General features: G+C 38.4%; 1 protein-coding gene across 1 annotated transcript in view; it reads left to right on the top strand.

Annotated features, from left to right (window-relative positions):
* OGA (O-GlcNAcase) overlaps nt 1–22928 on the top strand; it is a 29045-nt gene extending 6117 nt beyond the window's left edge. Inside the window, exons 4-16 of the mRNA XM_029932431.1 lie at nt 213–343; nt 2266–2437; nt 4672–4770; nt 6067–6351; nt 8499–8657; nt 9109–9722; nt 10104–10278; nt 13926–14011; nt 15011–15115; nt 15810–15895; nt 16163–16355; nt 18331–18490; nt 20827–22928. Of these exons, the coding sequence (XP_029788291.1) occupies nt 213–343; nt 2266–2437; nt 4672–4770; nt 6067–6351; nt 8499–8657; nt 9109–9722; nt 10104–10278; nt 13926–14011; nt 15011–15115; nt 15810–15895; nt 16163–16355; nt 18331–18490; nt 20827–20963 (2402 nt within the window). The 3' untranslated portion in view covers nt 20964–22928. The remainder of the gene's footprint in view (nt 1–212; nt 344–2265; nt 2438–4671; nt 4771–6066; nt 6352–8498; nt 8658–9108; nt 9723–10103; nt 10279–13925; nt 14012–15010; nt 15116–15809; nt 15896–16162; nt 16356–18330; nt 18491–20826) is intronic.

Genomic DNA, 22928 nt, shown 5'->3' with positions numbered 1-22928 from the left:
TTTATTGATTTTAGGGTGACATTAAGCCACATGAGGTTTGTGGCATTTTGTATGACCTATTGTCACATTGGACATGACAGTTTTCTAAAAATTCGGAGACTTTTCCTTTCATGACCTATTGTAAATTGGAGAAAATGACTTGTTCAGTTGAAAGGTGAAGGTTCTTTTAGTTTTCAGTGCTGCTTCCTAAAAACGTGGACTCTCTTCTTCAGAGCAACTTATGACACTCATCTCTGCCGCACGAGAATATGAGATAGAGTTCATCTATGCTATCTCACCTGGATTGGATATTACCTTTTCTAACCCCAAGGAAGTATCTACATTGAAACGCAAACTGGACCAGGTGACTTCCTTTTTTATTATTTTTCCCTGAATTAGTACTGGAAACAAAGTTCTTTGAGTTGCTTTTATGATGTTAAAAGGAAACCAGATTTATGCTGCTTTGCTTCTGTCCAGTTTTTCTTACCTTCATGCTTTTGATAGAGGATATTTTCTAACATGAGTCAAGAGAACTTTACTGGAGGTGCCAGTGTTTCTCAGACTTGTGTTTGCAAAAGAACTGCTATAGAAGAAATGCTTAGAAGTGATACTTAAAAGGTTGCTAATAGGGTTCATTTCCAGAGATTCTTAAACTGACTTGAGGTGGGAATACAGACTTGGAGTGGGGACTTATTTCAGAATTCCGGTTGTCCAGGGGTGCTTGGGTGGCTGAGGTCATGATTTCACATTTGTGAGATGGAGCCTGAGTCAGGCTTAGCACTTGGCTTATGCCTGTTTGATTCTCTCTCTTTCCCTCTGCCCTTCCCCTGTACGTGTGATACCTCTCTTTCCCTCTCTCAAAAAAAACCCATTTTTAAAAAAAATTCAGGTTGTCCAGAATCACATTTTGAGAAACTCTGTATATTATTGGGTGCTTGACTGAATTTGTGAGGTTAATAGAAACAGGGTTTTACCTGTTAGACGTAAGTTCCTTCAGTTAATATGGACAAGAGATATAATCCAGACTCCATATGGATGGATGGTTTCCAAAGATTAGAAGGAAAACAGGCTGAGTAAACAAGTAAGCTATTGGTAAGCCTGATTGGAATCTAACTCCTGCTTAACAGGATCTTTTCTGGTAAAGTAAATTTGCTGATACATAATACATATATATGTGTGCATGTTTCTTTAGGCAAAGATTTATACTTTTTTTTTTTTTAAAAACGTTTTATTTATTTTTGAGAGAGAGAGACAGCATGAGCAGGGGAGGGTCAGAGAGAGAGGGAGACACAGAATCAGAAGCAGGCTCCAGGCTCTGAGCTGTCAGCACAGAGCCCAACATGGGGCTCGAACCCACAAACTGTGAGATCATGACCTGAGTCTGCTCAACAGACTGAGCCACCCAGGCGCCCCAAAGATTTATACATTGTTGATGGCATTAAGATGGTAAAAATTTAAGGCGGTTAAATTTCCGTGAATATGCTTTTTTTTTTAAATGTTTATTTATTTTTGAGAGATAGACAGAACATGAGAAGGGGAGAGGCAGAGAGAGGGAGGGAGACACAGAATCTGAAGCAAGCTCCAGGCTCTGAGCTGTCAGCACAGAGCCCCATGTGGGGCTCGAACTCACAGTCACAAGCCCTGATATCATGACCTGAGCTGAATTCCAACACTTAACTGACTGAGCCACCCAGGCGCCCCATGAATATGCTTAAGACGTTATTTCCCTATTTGATCACATACTAACTACTGTGTTCCTTCTGACTCATGGACTAGTTCGGTAGTTAGGTTTATGTGCAGAGATTAATTAGGATCAGTGTTTCTTTGGGACTAGAACAAGCCTAGGTTTTTCATCTCTTGTGTTCACTTATCATTTGTGTTTTTCTGTCTGTTTGGTCTTCTGTAATTAGCAGCCAGGGAGGTAGGATAGGCCATATTGTTGAAGCTTTGTTGGAACATCCTGCATTCTAACCCAAATGAAAAATGTGTCCCAACTTGTTTAGCTGTTTAACATAGAAAATGTAGAAACAATCCGGTTGGCTTTGAACATTGTATTAAGGAAAAGGTTTGATTTTTAGGTACAGCTGTTAAGTGTCTACTTTAATATTTATTTGGAATCCTATTTTTTATGTAAGCTCTATGACCAATGTAGGGCTTGAAATCATGACCCCGAGGTCAAGAGTTGCATGCTTTATGGACTGATCCAGCCAGGGGTTTTATTTACTTTATTTTAAAATTTTTACTTTAAAAAGAGCTGCTAAATCATCTTTTTTTTTCTTTTTCTAGGTTTCTCAGTTTGGGTGCAGGTCATTTGCCTTGCTTTTTGATGATATTGACCATAATATGTGTGCAGCAGACAAAGAGGTATTCAGTTCTTTTGCCCATGCCCAGGTCTCCATCACAAATGAAATTTATCAGTACCTAGGAGAGCCAGAAACTTTCCTCTTCTGTCCCACAGGTATTGTATATAATAGCCTTATATTTAACTAGACTTATGTCATTTTCAGAGAACTATATATGGGCTTTATTGTGTTGTCTCCCTTTGGTGTGTAAAAGTAGGAATTCTTTTTCTAGAAGACATTTCTCAGGGTCTTACACTGGAGAAATTTTAGGGACTAATAAATGGCAGCTGGAACAGGCAAAAGATTTTCATATATTTTTTAGTACAGGAAGTATATGAACTTTACATTTTCAGGATTAAAGGAAGGATAGTAATATCAAATGTAAAACAAGAAAACAAATTTACATTGCTTTTAACTTAGTCACTTCTCATTTCCTCCTACTTATTCCCTTTTTTTGCTGCTGCATATCTGTATCCTTTTTCACTCCTCCCACTTCCATCTGGGTTCTTTATTCCAGTACTTAGCCTAGAAAACTTGCTAAATATCCCCCTCCTTTTCAAAACTCTCTTCCCTTCCTGGTTCCTTCCATTGATAATGTATTAGTTTCTCTTAGTTGCATCTCAAAATTAGGCTTATAAGAAATTTCCCTTGACCTCTTTTTCAGGAAGAGATAAATAAGTTCTAAGAAATTTTGTCTGAATTTATTTAACTTTGTGTGAGCCATCAACTTATCTCAGTGGTCTGATACAAAATGAATACTCAAGTAATGTGTAATAAGATTATACCAATAATTAGTTAATAGCAATAACTTTGTTTTTAATGCTTTCTTAAATGTTTACTAATTTTTTAAATGTAAAATTATCCTTTATTTAATTTACATCAAATTATTTAGCATATGGTGTAATAATGATTTCTGGGGTAGAATCAGTGATTCATCCCCTACATATAACACCCAGGGCTCATTCCAACAAGTGTCTTCCTTAATACCCCTTGCTTACTTAGCCCATCACCCTGCCTACAACCCCTCCAGCAACTCGTTCTCTGTTTTTAAGAGTCTCTTATGTTTTGTCTTCCTCCCTGTTTTTATATTATTTTTGCTTCCCTTCCCTTATGTTCATCCGTTTCGTATCTTATTCCATATATGAGTGAAGTCATCTGGTATTTGTCTTTCTCTGATTAATTTTGCTTAGCATAATACACTCTAGTTTCATCCACATTGTGGAAATGGCAGGATTTTGTCCTTTTTGGTTGCCAAGTAATACTCCAGTGTGTGTGTGTGTGTGTGTGACGCACGCGCATACACCCATATATATGCCACTTCTTTATCCATTCATCTGTTGGTGGACATTTGGGCTCTTTCTATACTTTGGCTATTGTTGATAATGCTGCTTTAAAAATTGGAGTGCACGTGCCCTTTTGAAACAGAACATCTATCCTTTGGATAAATACCTAGTAGTGCAGTTGCTGGGTTGTAGGATAGTTGTATTTTTAATTTTTGGGAGATCCGCCATACTGTTTACCAGAGTGGCTGCACCAGTTTGCATCCCACCAGCAGTGCAAAAGGGTTCCTCTTTTTCTCCATCCTGGCCAACATCTGTTGTTGCCTAAGTTGTTAATTTAGCCATTCTGACAAAGGTGAGATGCTATCTTAATGTGGTTGATTTCTATTTCCCTGATAATGAGTAATGTTGAGCATTTTTTCAAGTGGCTGTTATCTGGGTGTCATCTTTGGGAAAGTGTCTATTCATATCTTTTGCCGATTTCTTCACTGGATTATCGGTTTTTTGGTTGTTGAGTTTAATAAGTTCTTTATGGATTTTAGATACTAACCCTTTATCTGATATGTCATGGATATCTTTTCCCATTACGTCGGTTCTCTTAGTTTTGCTGATTGTTTCAGTGCAGAAGCTGTAAATTACTATGTAGTTGCAGTTGAGTCTTAATAGCATGGCACATAATATTGTATTTTATCTGTTATGATATTGTCAAATCATTCTGTATGGTCTCTAATTGTACCGAGATGTAGCCAGTTCAAAGTATGTAGAAAATGGTAAAAATTCTAATTATTTTCTTTAGTAAATTTGTATTTCTAGTAACTGTAGATCATAAGGATCGATATGTATTATTGGGGGAAGAATATCAGATTTTATGAATTGATTTCTTGTTTTTCTTTTTTTTGATTGATTGTTTAATGAACTACCCATTTGAGTTTACTTCCTTTGAGACAGGACTTGGAAACTTTTTATCATTTGTATGAAAATAGAATTGGTAGACATTTTTTTCCCCACATTTAAAATCCATGACCATTGCACTCTTAACTATTTTACTTAATTTTCCTTCTTACATTCAGAATATTGTGGCACTTTTTGTTACCCAAATGTGTCTCAGTCTCCTTATTTGAGGACTGTGGGTGAAAAGCTTCTACCTGGAATTGAGGTGCTTTGGACGGGTAAGTCTTTAAGATTTATACAGCAAAACTTCAGTTAACTAGAACATAAGAAATTGATTGTTCTGGTTAATTGGATACTTTTTGAAAACTGAGCCTTAACCAGAAAACTTTGTTGTTAAAATTCACTTTCTTTTATGAAGCATACATTCTTCATTTAGTATAAAAATGTCTTTAAGGAGTTTGCAGTGAATCTGAGTATCAGTTGCTGATAAATAATAGATCTCTAGGGAACTGGGCTGAAAGGTATTGATCTCAACCATAGAAGGGGGAGTGTTTTATTAAAATGAAAGCTGTTCTGCTGGATTGACAGTAATCAACAAGCTGTATTATAATGGAAAAAAATTATTTACATGAAATTTTTCTTTTTAATGTTTATTTTTGAGAGAGAGGCGCCTAAGTGGCCTACTTCAGCTCAAGTTAAGCAGCCGACTTCAGCTCAAGTCATGATCTCACAGTTCGTGGGTTTAAGCCCGGTGTCAGGCTCTGTGCTGACAGGTCAGAGCCTGGAGCCTGCTTCTGATCTGTGTCTCCCTCTCCCTCTGACCATCCCCGCTCATGCTCTGTGTCTCTCTAAAAAATAAATAAACGTTAAAAAAAGCGAGAGAGAGAGACAGAGACAGAGGTGAGCAGGGGAGGGGCAGAGAGAGAGAGGGAGACACAGAATCTGAAGCAGGCTCCAGGCCTGAGCTGTCAGCACAGAGCTTGGCAGAGCCTGGTGTGGTGCTGGAACTCATGAACTTCAGGATCATGACCTGAGGCAAAGTCAAATACTTAACTAACTGAGCCACCTGGGCACCACCCGGAAACTTTGTTCCTTATTAACATATCAGTTTGAGGAAGTCTGCCCAAACCTTAAATATTTATATCTTTATACTGCTAATTCCATTTCTAGAAGTCTGACCTGAGGAAACATCCGGGAGGGCTTGGGTAAAACTGAATACTCAAAAAGACATGTTGTTGTGTTACTTTGATAAGGAAAATTGTGGGGCGCCTGGGTGGCTCAGTCGGTTAAGCATCTGACTTTGGCCTAGGTCATGATCTCGCGGTTTGTAGGTTCAAGCCCCATGTCAGGCTCTATGCTGACAGCTCAGAGCCTGGAGCCTGCTCAGATTTCTGTGTCTCCCTCTCTCTCTGTCCCTTGCCCACTCACTCTCGTCTTGGTTTCTCAAAATTAAAAAAAAAAGAACAATTGTTAGAAAATATGTAAATAACAAAATACAATAAAAATTGAATGCACTTTATTTTTGAAGAATCATGTTTGAGGGTCTTTTAACAAATGATTGTCATTATTTCTAGGTCCAAAAGTTGTTTCTAAAGAAATTCCAGTGGAATCTATTGAAGAGGTTTCTAAGATTATTAAGAGGGCTCCAGTAATCTGGGATAATATTCATGCTAATGATTATGATCAGAAGAGACTGTTTCTGGGCCCATACAAAGGAAGATCCACAGAACTCATCCCACGGTTAAAAGGAGTCCTTACTAATCCAAATTGTGAATTTGAAGCCAACTATGTTGCTATCCATACCCTTGCCACCTGGTACAAATCAAACATGAATGGAGTGAGGAAAGATGTAGTGATGAGTAAGTAGACGGCTTAATCCTTGACCTTGGGGGGAGTGGTGGGGTTAACTAGAGCTATTGGCAAGTGGGTTTGTCATCATAATTTAAGAGAATCTTTAAAGTATGTTGTTTAGTCCTATGAGTGAAATATATGTGTGATAGAAGAAGGGCTGAGTGGCTTTGGACAAATTACTTAGTAACTTCTTGGCCTCAGTTCTTTGCTTTCAAAATGTGACTTTGAAATCTGAGTACTACATAAAGTAGTTTTTTTAGTGTTCCCATTATTCCTAGAATTATTCTGATTCAATTTATGTTTTCTGGTGATTTTTATTAAATGAGATATTTTAGATGACTAGCTGTTACGTGAATTACTTCATGTATCATTATTTAGATTTCAGCTTATATTCATGAACAAGTTTCGTGTTGTCATTTTAGACATTGGCTTACTGATATTTTTTATTCATGAAAAATTCCCAATTGAGTTTCTGAGTAAGAGAATGCTGGCTGGTTGTTTATTCGTTAATATTTAAACACTTATTAAGATTTGGCAAGTGCACCTTCCTGGCAGAAAGGATGCAGAGAATAAAATATCCCCGCTTTTGAAGACCATAGTCTGGTTTTGAATAAAGCACATAGACGACTGTGCTGTAGTTTGATAAATGCTGAGGAAATTGTTCAAAAGTGCTGTGGGAACACAGAGGAGGGAGTGATTATTTCTGCTAAGCAAAAGTGGTGCTAAGAAACCATTTCATAGAGGAGGGGATACTTAAACTGCATCACAGTATGAGTAAAGGTTGCTGGGCATGAAAGGATTGGTGGACAAGAGATAAAAAGCACTGGACACTGAAAATTTGAAGTTATCTGAATTTTGGCTGATTTAGGGTGTATGGAAATGTCACACATTATGGTGCTTGGGTGTGGTATGTAGTCCTATAGTTGTGTTCTGTTTCTCAGTTCTGTACTACTTCCAATTTTGTTTATTGGATCAATGCCTCCCTTTAAGGCTCAGTCATTGTAGACCACCCCCTTGAATTAAAAAAACAAAATATAGTCTCAGTTTACTCTGGGTGCCTGGCATGTACCTCCTGCTGCTTTTAAGGTAAAGCATGAAGCACATTAAGGAGTAGTGGCCAAACTGGGCCATGTGCAGGGAAATATGAAAGAAAGCTAGGAATAGGTGGTTTTGGATACTAAGCCCAGAGTTCAGACTTCATTTTCTCTAACACTATGCTGGTTTAGAGCTTCATTATGTGCTAATATGTGGGCTCCCTGTTGATTTTTCTCTTTTCCCTTCAGTATACCTGTTTGCTTATTATGTTTTCAAATGACTTGTCCATTAATTTATAAGCCCGTCAAGGGTAGAGAATGTTTTCTTTATGGAAATTATATGCCTTGAACTTCGCATTCCCAGTGATTGGCACTCTAAACATTTATGACTGACTTTTCCAGTGATTCTAAAATTAGTGGCTTTTAAAAAACAATTTTTTAGATTAATTTAATTTTTTTAGAGAGAGAATGCAAATGGGGGAGAGGGGCAGAGGGAGAGAGAAAGAATGCATCTTTAGCAGACTCCATGCTCAGTGGGGAAGCTTGACACTGGCCTCAGTCCCACGACCCTGATATCATGATTAGAGCTGAAATCCAGAGTCAGATCCTCAGCCAACGGAGCCACCCAGGAGCCCCTGAAATTAGAGTTTTGTATTTCATTTGGGATTTTACATTAAGCAATGTATTTAAAGCTTTTTTTTTTTTAAGCTTATTTTCAGAGAGAGAGAGAGAGGGAGAGTGTGATCAGGGGAGGAGCGGGGGAGAGAGAGAGAGAGAATGAATGAATGAATGAATGAATATATCCCAAGCAGGCTCCACAGTCAGTGCAGAGTCCAATGTAGGGCTCAAACTCGGGAACTGTTAGATGATGACCTAAGCTGAAGTTCAGACGCTTAACTAGCTGAGCCACCTAGCTGTTAAGCAATTTATTTAGATGACTTCTAGGTGAAGTGGTTCAGTTAAGGGTCTTGGTTATGCGTGCATTTTTATGTTTAAGGTTTGTTCCTGTTCCTTATTTCTCTAGTTGTACTGTAACAACCGGTGTTTTTGCATTTGGCCCTCTCATTTGTCAGGAGGCTTTTGTAATCAAAACCATTTTTTGTGTTTCTTCTTCCCCACAGCTGACAGTGAAGACAGTACTGTATCGATCCAGATAAAGTTAGAAAATGAAGGCAGTGATGAAGATATTGAAACTGATGTGCTCTATAGTCCACAGATGGCTCTCAAGTTAGCTTTAACAGAGTGGTTGCAGGAGTTTGGTGTACCTCATCAGTATAGCAGTGAGTTTGGCCCTTTGTTGTAAGGGGGGTTTGGATCACATGGTTAAATCATAAAGAACATTTATGATGTTTCTATCAGAGGCCCACAAAACAAAGTAAAATCTAGAGAAATAAGGTTTTTAAAATCTTAACTTTTGGTCTGAGGTAGCTTTTATCTTGATGGAATGCTAATTTGTTTTAAAAATGTCTTTTTTGAAATAATTATTTTTAGATCTAAATCTTCAAAAGAGAAGATAATAACATGTTGGCATATTTAAGGGATGTTTATTATTTGTTTCTTTCCTCTTTTCCCTTCCCACCTCCCTAGTGGTTTAGAGGAATTGTACTCTTCTCAGGGCTTAATATTTGGAATCTCAAATTGAGGTTAGAGGTATAATAAGAAAACATTTCTTTAGATCTGATCTATTCTGTTTCTAATTTTGATTATCTTTGTGGCAATTTGTTTTTGTAGGTAGGCAAGTTGCACACAGTGGAGCTAAAGCAAGTGTAGTTGATGGAACTCCCTTAGTTGCAGCACCCTCTTTAAATGCCACAACTGTAGTCACAACAGTTTACCAGGAGCCCATTATGAGCCAGGGAGCAGCCTTGAGTGGTGAGTCTACAGCTCTGACCAAGGAAGAAGAAAAGAAACAACCAGATGAGGAACCTATGGACATGGTAGTGGAAAAACAAGAAGAGACAGACCACAAGAGTGACAATCAAATACTCACTGAAATTGTTGAAGCTAAAATGTCTGAGGAATTGAAACCAATGGACACAGATAAAGAGAGTATAGCTGAATCAAAATCCCCAGAGATGTCTATGCAGGAAGACTGCATTGGTGATATTGCCCCCATGCAGACTGATGAACAGACCAACAAGGAACAGTTTGTGCCAGGTCCAAATGAAAAGCCTTTGTATACTGTGGAACCAGTGACTTTAGAGGATTTGCAGTTGCTTGCTGACCTATTCTACCTTCCTTATGAGCATGGACCCAAAGGAGCACAGATGTTACGGGAATTCCAGTGGCTTCGAGCAAATAGCAGTGTTGTCAGTGTCAATTGCAAAGGAAAGGACTCCGAAAAAGTGAGTATGCTTGATTTATATGCTTCTCTAGCCTGGGTGCTTCCCCATACTGATGATATGACGTTTTAAATTACTCTATTGATAACTAGCAGAAAATTGACCACATTTTAGAATATGCTCTGTAAAGTAGTTGTGGACTGCTGATTCTGGTCCATAGAGTTCCATAGTTTGACTTTACAGTGAAAAAATGAAGAAAAGACAGTTGATTATTTCAGAAATATTTGTCAGTTTGGGGAGACACAGACTTTTATTGCTTATCTAAAGAGTTTAAGCCCAGTGATGCTTTAATGTTTAGGATAAATTGCAGGGACCTGATAACATAAGCAGTTTATTTTGTTACGCTTGCAGTTTTTGAGTCATATTTTTATTGATCCTCAATAGATTGAAGAATGGCGATCACGAGCAGCCAAGTTTGAGGAGATGTGTGGACTGGTGATGGGAATGTTCACTCGACTCTCCAATTGTGCCAACAGGACAATCCTTTATGACATGTACTCCTATGTTTGGGATATCAAGAGTATAATGTCTATGGTGAAGTCTTTTGTACAGTGGTTAGGTAGGTGCACCAGGAATAATCTCTTTTCCTCAGATATGTTGTCTCTTAAAAAAGAAAAAAAAAGATTATCCCACAGGGAGAAAAATATTTAGGAAACTGGTGAAATTCCAACTCTGTTTGAATTCTTTGCTTAGATTTCTTACAAAGGTGTAGCCATTGTTGGCTGACTTGAGGTGCAAGTCTCAGTAAATACATCAAGCACATTGATTTTTCTCCCTTGGGCTAATTCAACATAAATATCTTGAAAATGTGTTAGAAAGTACTGACTTTAACTTGCTCTGACTGAATGCTTCCTGGATGGAACCCTGTATACCACTTTGATCTGATTTGGAGATGAGACACTATGAATTGTGACTGTGTAAGCTCTCTGCTGCTTGCTGGGTCTTGATAACGTTAATGCTGTGTTTAACAGAACAATTGCTGAAATGACCTAAGGGGCCTGGCAAGAGGAAGCCATCCTCCCAGCCCTGTGCGCATGCGAGCTTTAGTGGTAGGCTATTCTGGTGCTACTTGGTATTATTTCACATCTCTTTATTCCTCTACCAAGTAATTGGTTTTAGCAGGGGATGAAAATTGCAATCCCTTAAAAACTCTCTTCTTCATTAAATAGACTTCTATATGTTTGTTTTGAAAATTGATTTTTTTGGAAAATCTCAAACTTGGTAAAAAGCACCAGCATGGCCAAGTTTCTCCAGGGACCTCATTTCATTTCCAGGTTTTCAATCCAGCTATAAGGAATATGTAATGGATGTACATACAGCACACAGCAGGCAGCAAGGCTGACTGACATGTCAGTTTTCATAGTAGTCACAAACACTGTGATGGGTTATCTGGTCTTGGTTGTGAAATAGTTGTGTGAAACACTGTGAGCTGAGATTAAGGAGTAGTAGCAGCGAGATTTTTTTTTACTTTCTGCCTACATACTTTTAGACTTTTAAAATATTAATGATAGCTTTCCTATGACGCAGCTAGTTAGCAGCCAAAATGTAGAGTCTCTGTTAATTTGAAAATACAGAACTTTGGGTTTATACATATATACATATACATATATATGTGTGTATGTATAGCACAACAGGTGGAAGAATTTTTTTTTAAGTTTATTTTGAGAGAGAGCAAGCGTCCACGCACTTGTGTGTGCAAGGACAGGAGGCGGGCAGAGAGAGAGGAGGAGAAAATCCTAAGTGGGCTCCGTGCTGACAGTGTGGGGCTTGAATTCATGAACCATGAGATCATGACCTGAGCTGAAACCAAGAGTTGGATGCTTAACTGACTGAGCTGTCCAGGCAGCCCTAGAAGAATTTTGACCTCTTGTTAAAAGGTTCCAAGGCACCTTTTTTCTGTGATACCTGCCTTTAGGCTCAGGAAATACCTCTACATTGGTTATTGGATGACAGCATTTGCTTTCCAGGCTTCTGGCCAAGGGGTTATAGTTTCTCACAGGGATTTATTTTATTACAAAAATTTTTTTTAATGTCTTTTATTTATTTTTGAGAGACAGAGAGATAGTGTGAGCAGGGGAGGGTCAGAGAGGGAGGGAGACACAGAATCTGAAGCAGGCTCCAGGCTCTGAGCTAGCTGTCAGCACAGAGCCCAACGCAGGGCTCGAACCCATGAACCGTGAGATCATGACCTGAGCCGAAGCCGGATGCTTAACTGACTGAGCCACCCAGGTGCCCCTCTCACAGGGATTTAAATCTTGTTTCCAACATGAAATCTGGATTCTTGAGCTTGGGGGAAAGTATTACTTAAAACATTTGATACTCATTTTTAAATTCAAGATTTATTAAAAATTTAATTCTTGATAATATACAGTATCATTTATTTTTACTTTCAGATTTTACTTCTGTATTGTGCAATTACATGGGCAGCTTTCCCAAATTGTGTAGGTAGCTATTGTACATCTCAAGTTCAGAGCATCTTAGAAGTTTTAAATAATTATCTTGGCATCCACATAGCTTTACACAAAGCTCACAACAAGGAGAGTATTTTCATGGATCTATAGTAATATCAGGGAGTTACTGATTAGAGCCCTTTGTTTTCCTTCTCTCTCCAGTCCAGCTGGCATTCAGTCCTTTAAAGAATGTGGCTATGCAGTACTTTTGATTACTAACGACTTCTATTATCTTCTTCCCCATTGTGTACAGATGGGAGAATCCTCAGCACAAGTGTCTACTACTATTGGATGGACAGCGGCAGATGTTCACAGCGCGTCATGATTAATTAGTTTAAATTGAAAGGTCTATATGTGAGGTAGCTCAGATTTAAGGGCAGTAGGCATGAACTGAAGTCACGTTTGCGCAGCGACTGAGGCATTAACCATGTTTTCATTTATACAGCTCTTCGTACATGCAGCTTTTTATTGTAATAGTTGGAAGTGCTAGTTATGTTGTAGTCTCAAAGTGGGGGGTAGGGGAAATTGGCTGATGTTAAAGTTTGAGAGTATAGTTTTTCCTGCAGTGTAAATTTACACTGAGCTATGGAATGGGGCAGGTTCTCTCAGCCTAAATTTTGACCCTATTTCATATTTCTTTTACAAATTTACATACTATGTATGTTTTCTTAAAGTACCCCTACCCTGAAAAAATGACAAACCTGGATATAATCTCTTAATGGGCCTGAATTGTGAATAAAAAAATTGGTTTGCTTTGGGACTGTCTGACTAGCACATTATATCTTGTACTGATGAGACTGTTAACTTGAACAGGAGGTAGAATGCTGTCTTCAAATGGAAAAGAACTATATTGCGCTGCTTTATCTTGTCAGAAGACTAGGCAGGTGATTTTGATTTGGCCTCCAAATACTTGCTTTTAACTATTTCTTGTTAGCTTTCTTTATTGCCTCGGAAGTTGGTTATGTGGTGATCTTAATGCTGACTTCTGGACCTCAAATTCTGTTACTCCATGCCTGTGTGCATTGCAAAAATTATAATGGTCCATCAGAGGAGCCCAGTACTATCATACTTTTAAGAAAAGTATGTCTTAGCTCTGGATAAATTAGGAGCATCAGTGGGCTCTCCTTAGTGTTCGGAATTTGTCTGACTGCTGTTACTGTTAGCCACATCTAAATTGGATTGTCCTTGTTAGAAAAAATAAAGTTTTCATTGTGTTTTGTCATCAACTTACTGAACAATTTGTTTATTCTGCTGACCTTAGTTTTCTGACAAGATTAATCCTCCCCCCCCTTCCCCTTTGTCCCTTCCTGTACCCTTCCTCATAATGTAAAATGTGACTTCAGACAGGTTTAATTCCTTCATGGGCTGTGATAATAAAATGTCTCATTATCTGTCTCATTCATTTCACTTTTAGAATTACTGTGATTTTACTACAGAGCAAACAGCTGGCTTGATTTTTAAAGCTGTGTATAGGGAATATTACAAACTTGACCTAGACAAACTTTGATTTTTTTCTTCCAATAATTAAAGAAGAGAATTCTTAGAAGTGATTTTTCGTGAATCAGAGGAAAAAAACATCAGTATTAAAATTCCATCACAAATTTTAAAAAACTATTATCACAGCCTTTTCCTGATACCCTGGATTATTATTGTTAGAGAGCTATTTCCACAAAGTGTTTGTTAGTTTGTTGGACATTTGAGACCCCAGGAAATCCCCTTTCTCGTAACGTTCTCCGCTTGGATCTGATCTCAACAGGGTGTCGTAGTCATTCTTCAGCACAGTTCTTAATTGGAGACCAAGAACCCTGGGCCTTTAGAGGTGGTCTAGCAGGAGAGTTCCAGGTATCAATATGAATTCACAACTGAATTGACATTTTCTTTGTTTTATGAGAAACCTTATGTTGCGCATCAGATGGCTGGAAGGATTGGTCTGCCGAAGGCTTTCTAGTCCCAAATTCAATTTAGTTACATAGCTGGATTTTAAATCAAATTTTCCTCCTCTTTCACAGTAATTTCTGAAGGAGATGCTGCCAATTCCCCCCGCGCCTGCGAAGCGCAGCGGCTCTAGGTATACACTTCACATTGTTTCTTTGCAGGTCGCACACCATTTTAATCTGCGCCCGCAATGCACAATGCGCGCATGCTTGTCTGCCAGTGGAAACTCCATGAGCAAAAAGGATGAATAATTATACAAATGAATGATGAAAGGGCTTTTGGATACTTTCCCAGTTATTTTACAAATAAAACTTGTATTCGAAAGAACATCTGTTAATGAACATTTGAACAAAATAAGAAACATTTTTGGTTTGGAATTTGTTCATGGACTTTTCAGGTGCTCTACTTTTCTCCCCCCAACAGGTGCTCTGCTGCGCACAGCAAACTGAAGCGCATTGCTTTGGGAATAAAGCGTCTCCTGGACAGATAACCCTCTTCAGACCAAACCTCTCCTCCTGACATTCTGTTCTGCCATCTTTTAGTACAGAGATGGTCTATATGAGATTGGTTAAAAAAAAAAAAAAAAAAAAAAAAAAAAAAAAAGATTTGTGATACTGGAATAGATTTTTTTGTTTGTTTTTATTTTTGTTTGTTTTTACTGTAAGTTTAAATCCCCATTAATATGCCACTAAAGCTATGTAACTCCATTTGGGTAATTTCTATTCAGAAGCACCCCCTTCCCCCAGCAAAGAGGTATTTATTTTAGTAGAGCATAGTGCACCCCTCTTCTTTAGGTCTGCCTGCAGTAGCCAGTTAATGTTAAGTTGGTAATCTGCAGTGCACACCCATTTAAAGAAATGAATATCTTCCCAAAGCTAATCCATCTCCTTTTGTTTCTTCCCACAGCGTTTGCTGCCAATTGATGGGGCAAATGATCTCTTTTTTCAACCACCCCCACTGACTCCTACCTCCAAAGTTTATACTATCAGACCATATTTTCCTAAAGATGAGGTAATTGTCTACCTACCAACTTGGTGTATGGTTATGATACAAGTTTCCTTTGAACTCCTCGGTTAAAAGAATATGTTCAGTACTTTCAAATAGGAGCCTTAGGTGGAGAAAGTTAACTGAAACGTTGAACACACGAGGGTTAATATTTAAGGGAGAACCAACCTAAAAAGGAAGTTAGGCTCATAACATTTTGAGCTAAGTCGCTTAAGTCCTTTTTTACGAAAATCAGTTGAAATGTATTTAGAGTATGTCCAAATGGTATGTAGTCCTTGGCTGATTTTCTCTAATAAATTACTAGTATTTTATAATTTTCAGTTGTGAAGTATATACTGGCTATTGACCATCAGTTACAGAAAACAGCCTGTTTAAAGACCATTGACCTATTTAAAAAATTTTGGATGTATACAAAACTGAGAGGCTCAATAGTGTAGTTTACAGCATTTTGAATCCACTAAACTGCCTAAAACCTCTCCTTTGAAACAATTCTCAGTGTTTACTATAACATGCTGTTTTCAACTGATTGTACAAGTATATTCAATGAGTAAATATTTAACAAAGCAGAGGGGATATTTATGATAGGCAAGGCATTTTGTTATTGCTTGTCCTGGGAGTTCAGTCTGACTCACTTGAGTCCTATTGTTAAATTCTGTTGCGATTTTTCTCGATGTGTTGCTTAACTAGATTATATTTTCAGGCTTCCGTGTACAAGATTTGCAGAGAAATGTATGACGATGGAGTGGGTTTACCTTTTCAAAGTCAGCCTGACCTTATTGGAGACAAGTATGTGATGAAGTATTTGGATTTGTTGGATTTGGGAGTAACATTTCATAGCCAGGTTTATCAGGTTAAGGGGAGGTGATGACTAGAAATAAAGTTTTCTAGAAATTCCACTTTAGTTTTAATAAAATTTGAATATTAATGTGTTTTTTTTTTTTTACACGAAATGTAGTTTCCATAGGTTGCCATTCAAGTACATTAAGGCCTTATGGCACTGAAGTCTAAAGTTTTGTGTTAAAAACTCATTCTGCCCTCTTTTCTTCTGAGCAGGTTAGTAGGAGGGCTGCTTTCCCTTAGCCTGGATTACTGTTTTGTCTTAGAAGATGAAGATGGCATATGTGGTTATGCCTTGGGCACTGTAGATGTGACCCCCTTCATTAAAAAATGTAAAATTTCCTGGATCCCCTTCATGCAGGAGAAGTATACCAAGCCAAATGGTGACAAAGAACTCTCCGAGGCTGAGGTAATAGGTTTAGAAATATACTACAGTAGTTTTTCTTAAAGTACTTAACTAAGATAAAGTAAGCAGATACATTTCAGTACTTTTCAATAGGCACCTAGGTGGCTCAGTCAGTTGAGCGTCCAGCTCTTGATTTCAGGTCATGGTCCCAAGGTCATGGGATCCAGCCACTTGTCAGACTCCACACTGAGTATGGAGCCTGTTTAAGATTTTCTCTATCCCTCTGTTCTTCCCGTGTGTGTGTGTGTGTGTGTGTGTGTGCGCGCGCGTGCACGCCCATGTGCTCTCAAAAAATGTCATTGCTTTCTAAATTTTCTACAGAAAAGAATTTTTACTGCTTATTCTTTTTTTTTTAATTTTTAATTTTTATTTATTCTGAGAGAGCACAAGTTGGAACGAGGCAGAGAGAAGGAGAGACAGAATCCCAAACAGTCTCCCAATGCAAGGCTCAAACTCAGGAACTGTGAGATGATGTTGGCCTGCTTAACTGACTAAGCCACTCAGGCACCTCTCTTCCTACTTACTCTTTGTTTTTATAATGTCTACTTATTTTTGAAGGACAGAGCACGAGCAGGGAAGGGGCAGAGAGAGAGGGAGACAAAGAATCTGAAGCAGGCTCCAGGCTCCGAGCTGTCAGCACAGAGCCTGACATAGGGCTTGAACTCACAAGCTTGCGAGATGGTGACCTGAGCCAGAGTCAGACGCTTAACCGACTGAGCCACTCAGGCACTTCATTACTTATTCTTAAGCATGACCTTTTCCATTGTTTCCTCAGCATTAAGAGGTGGTTTTTTCGGGGGCGGGGGTCGGGGAGGTGTTGTTATAATACTCCAGTAAAAACAATATAGATAAAGAAATTTTTTTTGCCCCTACCCTGTTGTCAAGTACCAAACTTAAATGGCCTCTTCTTTGGGTGCTTGGCAAGTTAATTAAAATCTTTCATTTGCTTGGTTGTAGGGGGCTCACTTGCCTTCTCAGTAATGTATTTCTCATTGTAATAAAAAACAATAATAGAGCTGCCTTGAGAGTCTGTTTACAGATAGGAGCACTTCTTGTCATATGTGTGCCCTGTCCCAACTTCAGTGAATTTTTTCTCTATAATTTATGATTATTTTGATTTATGCATCAGCATATGCATTTTATTTTATAGAATATGCATTTAAAAAATTCCTTCTTGATCGTGCTTATGCTCGGTAAATACTTTTAGATAGACATGTGGACTCTTTTAGATAAATTTGTGACAGTTGTCTTTTTTCCTCCATGTTGTTGTTCTTACCCTTTTCTGAAATTCTTCTCTCTCCCATGCCAGGGTACTTCTATTCTCTCCAGAGTTTGTTACTATTTTTTACCTTCTGTAGCCAGATGGCTCTGTAATAAGAGGCTGGAGTGGAGTGGCCTCACTTATTCATAATTACATAGATGTTAACTATTGCATGCTGGTGATGGAGCTATTGATGCATTACTGTTTCATATCTGACAGTTGGCAGTTTTCAGCATAGAAACATACAAAGAATGATCAGCATGTCTACTATAACCTTTTTTGCATTCACATTTTGTGCAAGCAGTACAAACTTAATACATTTAAAAAATTTTGAATATTTTTACATTTAACAAAGATAATACAGAATTCCTATGTTACCCCTCACCCATTTTTTACATATGTCCAAGTCTTAAGAAACCAGCTTTGGTGCACTACTATAAACTCCACAGTTTATTCACTTGTTTTTCCATTAACGTCCTTTTCTGTCCCAGGATAATTCAGGATACCACATTACACTCAGACAAATGGTTTTAAAAGTGAAAATGCCTCAGCTAGAGTTATAAGCTAATTAATTCTTAATCTCATAAGTACATAATGACTAATGACTGGAAGAGTTACTGAATGTTGCTTTCCTTTTCCTATTGCTGGGTTCTGTGGTTGGGGTATAGATGTATAATGAGTTACTGAGAGTCAGGAGATTCTTTTAAATTTTTACAGAAAATAATGTTGAGCTTCCATGAAGAGCAGGAAGTATTGCCAGAAACTTTCCTTGCTAACTTCCCTTCTCTGATAAAGATGGATATTCACAAAAAAGTAACTGACCCAAGTGTAGCTAAAAGCATGATGGCTTGCCTCCTGTCTTCACTGAAGGCTAATGGTAAGTACATATTCGTGTAGCTGCTGGTGGTGGTTAGGCTTGGTGGGGACAGGATAAAAAGAAAGAAGTGAATTACAGTGAACTTGCATTCCCTTCCCCAGCATGTATGGTTGGCTTCTGATTAATTAGTGGTGTAAGAGTTGCACATGTATTACTCATTGGAAAATGCTGCTCTTTTGCACTATGAATGCTTATTTTGAGCCCCATTTAAATGAGAAGTGAACACATGAAGTTAAATTTATTTTGCCAGGAGATTCACTGTGATAATTGAAAATTAAATGAACCTTCAAAGGAAGCTTCATTTAGGAATGCACAGTTGCTTGGCGCCTGGGTGACTCCATCAGTTAAGCGTCCAGCTCTTGAGCTCATCTCAGGTCTTGATCCTAGGATTGTGAATTCAAGCCTGGTGCTGGGCTCCTCGCTGGGTGTAAAGCCTACTGGGGGGAAAAAAAGTAATGCAGAGTTGTCTTTTTTTTTTTTTTAAGTTTATTTATTTTGAGAGAAGGAGAGTATACAGGTGAGCAAGTGAGGGGCAGAGAGAAGAGATTGGATCCCAAGCAGGTTCTGGTGCTCTTGGTGTGGAGGCCGACGTGAACCTCACTGTCAAAAACAGATTGTGACCTGAGCTGAAATGGAGTTGGATGCTTAACCTACTAAGCCACAGAGGCACTGCAAGCTGCCAAATTCTTTTGAGTGTTCTCTAAACTAAATCTTCAGAAATAACTTTGCTTTATATTAGTGGCATGAGGATTTTTTCTGTAAATGGCTAGATAATATTGTATACTCCAGTGACCACATAAAGTTTTTAATTACATATTTAAAAATTTTTTTTTACATTTATTTGTTTTTGAGGGATAGAGAGAGAGCACAAGTGGGGAAGGGGCAGAGAGAGGAGGAGACACAGAATCTGAAGCAGGCTCTAGGCTCTGAGCTGTCAGCACAGAGCCTGACTGACGGGGCTCGAACTCACAAACCATGACATCATGACCTGAGCCGAAGTCAGATGCTCAACTGACTGAGCCACCCAGGCGCCCCTGCATATTCTTTTATAAATTCCATACATTAATCTTTTTTTGAAAAACTTTTAAATATTTATATCTCTTAGGAAGAATGAGCAGGGAAGGGGCAAAGAGAGAGAGAGAAGGAGGGAGGGAGACATGGAATCTGAAGCAGGCTTCAGGCTCTGACCTATCAGCACAGAACCCGACACAGGGCTCTAGCCTATGAACTGTGAGATTATGATCTGAGCTGAAGTCAGACGCCTAGCTGACTGAGCCACCCAGGTGCCCCCCCCCCACATTAATTTTTCAAATATATTTATTTATTTAGAGATCGGGGGCAACCATGGGGTGGGGCAGAGAGAGGGATAGAGAATCCCAAGTAGGCTTCATGTTGCCAGCACAGAGCCTGATGCAGGTCTTGAACTTGAACAGTGAGATCATGACCTGACCCAAAATCAAGAGCCAGATGCTCCTAATTTTTTTAAAGGAACCTCTGTGCCCGATGTGGGGCTTAAACTAATGACCCCAAGATGAAAAGTCCGCATGCTCTATGATAGTGAACCAGTCTGTCGCCCCTATGTACTTTTTTTTTTTTTAACGCAGCCTTTAAAAAAATGTGCAAAACTATTTTTAGCCCTTGGGCAATACAAAAATGGACAGCTTGTTTGAGACTTACTTAGAGGGTTGTTGATACATGGGAATGCACTTCCTGTTGCATCTTTGTGTCATTTGAGTTAGTGGAATCCCTCTTGTGGAATAAACAATTGTCTTTGAAGATTCTCAGTGTTGTGCTTGGAACTGAATCATGCAGGTATATGAGGTATGTCTTAGAATATACAACGTATTCTGGTTATATTGGCTGTGACAAAGACGTGGCCTTTGCCCTGTGGGCTCTTCAAAGGTACTTTATATTAAAACATTAAACAGAGGTATTTTTTGCATTGGGGTTTCTTATTACATCCTCTTCCCCAAAAGGTTTTCTGGGGAAGAGTTTCACTGACAGTTGAATTTTTTTAATGGAGGTATTTTTTTGAGAATTAACTATATTTAAGGCGTACAGTTAGATGATATGAAATACATTGTGAGTAATTACCACATTCAAGCTAGTTAACATACCTGTAATTTAAGATAGTCGCCCCTGCAGTATTCAGTATTGATGAGTACTAATATTCGTTGAATGTTCTATCTGAATTTTAAAAATCGTGTTATGAAGTTTAAGGATTGTTATAGATAAGGTCCTACTGTCACCTATTTGAAATATATTAAAGATTCATCATAATTCCTATCCATAATTCCAGTTGACATTTACATTTTGAATATTTGTTTTATTTCTAGGCTCCCGAGGGGCTTTCTGTGAAGTGAGACCAGATGATAAAAGAATTCTGGAATTTTACAGCAAGTTAGGCTGTTTTGAAATTGCAAAAATGGAAGGATTTCCAAAGGATGTGGTTATACTTGGTCGGAGCCTGTGAAATTTGTTGGCACTATGAACTGTCCGAAAGTCTCTGAACTTCACCTGGAGGGTGGTGGTTGGGGTCTTCATACAGTTCAGCCTCTGGAATGGTAAAAAATCAGCCAATTGGGATTGGAAACGAAGACTATGTAAAACTCACCCATCACACTTTCAGATTACTCACTGGTTGGAAGATAGTATTGATGCAGATCTTGTCTGAAACAGATGTGGGCCTCCTTTTTGGGTCTTGTGTTAGGTGCAAAGACCTCTTACGTGGGCTTATAGGGAGGGGATCTTGAATAAATGTAGTAGTCAGCACGGTGTTCTGCATCCAGCGTGGTTGCATTTCTTACCTAAGAGTAATCAGAATCATTTGTCATCCTTGACTTAACTGGATGAAATGTCTTTCGTTCTTTGGAGACATAGCAGAGATGAGAGAGATTTAGTGGGTTTCAGAGGCTTCAGGGTAGAGATTCCAAGTGGGATGGTTGTGGCATAGTTTAAGCGGAATAAATGATTTTAATTTGGGGCAGTTTTCTGCTCTTTGTAAAGCCATGGCCAGTTGTCTCTTGTAGTGACCATTGGTTCAGGCATGTTGTGCTTTGTAGGGACAAATGTGCAGTTATTTGTGGCAAAAACCTAAAAATGGCAGACTTGTAAATTTTTTTGTATATAAACTAGCTGTAACCTGACTATCCTTTGTGTTCACTGTTTTTGTAATATTTTTTCCTTTTGAAAAAGGGTGTGGTTCAGGATGGCGCACTTTGAATAATGTAAATCAGTGGAAGGTAAATTTTCATTACTTTTGTCTTTTTTTTTTTTTTTTTTTTTAAGTCTTACTGTTTTAAAGTGCCTCCCACCTAGGGCTTGGCCATGACCACTTTGGGTATGAGAGCCTAATTTCATGGGACTCAGTCTTGCAAAGTGTAGTCACTTCTGGAAATTAACCTCATTGCAGGTCAGCATGTGAAATGTTAGTTTTGACATCAGATAGGGTTCAGGGACTATACTGGTCCCATTTGCCCGGAGATCAGTTGTCCTTTAATTTCAAGACCTGTTACAACTGGTTTTATTAAATCAGAGTCTTTAATTCTTGCATGTTTGTAATCTAATTTTTAAAAGAAACATTGAGCACACTTTAACCAATGACGTAAGATTACCCTTTTTTTTTTTAAACCACAGATTCTGAAAGCTCCATCTATTTTAATTTAGATTTGGTGTTTTTAGGGTTTCTGAGCATGAGGTTAGCAGGTAATCTCTGCAGGATTCATTTTTTTCATCATGGCTGGCTGATTTCTCCATGGATTCCTAACAGTATTTTGTTATCTTGCTTCCATGCAGTTTTGTTATCAGCTGTTTTAATTTGAGCTGAGGTTGGAAGGGCAAGGAAACGGCATTTTCCTTCCCGAAGAAGTTCCATCAGTATGGGCTTTGAATCATAAAGCATTGTACCTAGTGGTACTTAGTGACTTTAAGCCAGGGCCTGTGAGTGTGCACTGAGTTGTTAAGATGAATGGAGAGGAGGCAGAGGGCCTCTTTATTTCAGGGTAGAAACCTTTAACTGATAGAAGGCTAAGGGGAAAGGAAGATCTCTACAAGATACTGCTTAAAACAGCTTAATGTCACTTGGTTTTCTCTTAAAGTACATTCTGTACTCTAGTGGACAATTCTGGAATTTATTTGGAGGATTTCAGTGTCAATCTATGGAATCAGGATTTTTAGCAAGTTTGCTTGTGGTTTTTATCTTGGCTTATAATCATCATTTTGGCTGGTCTGGTCACAGATGCTAACCATGAAACAGATGTCCAGGCCTGTACCTTCATCACTCTAGGATGGTAAAGTGCTATGCTCTCTTCTATGGTTATGAATATTTATTAAGGTTGGAATGACATTTCATTGATTGTTTAGATCACAGTTTCTGTAGAAAACGAACTGTAAAACTATCTGAAGACCATGCAAGAGGCAAAATAAAACTTGAAGTGAA

Source organism: Suricata suricatta, chromosome 2 (assembly GCF_006229205.1).
Source record: "Suricata suricatta isolate VVHF042 chromosome 2, meerkat_22Aug2017_6uvM2_HiC, whole genome shotgun sequence".
Taxonomy (NCBI): Eukaryota; Metazoa; Chordata; class Mammalia; order Carnivora; family Herpestidae; genus Suricata; species Suricata suricatta.
Note: the sequence above shows the minus strand (reverse complement) of the source record. Positions and strands in the feature narration are given on the sequence as shown.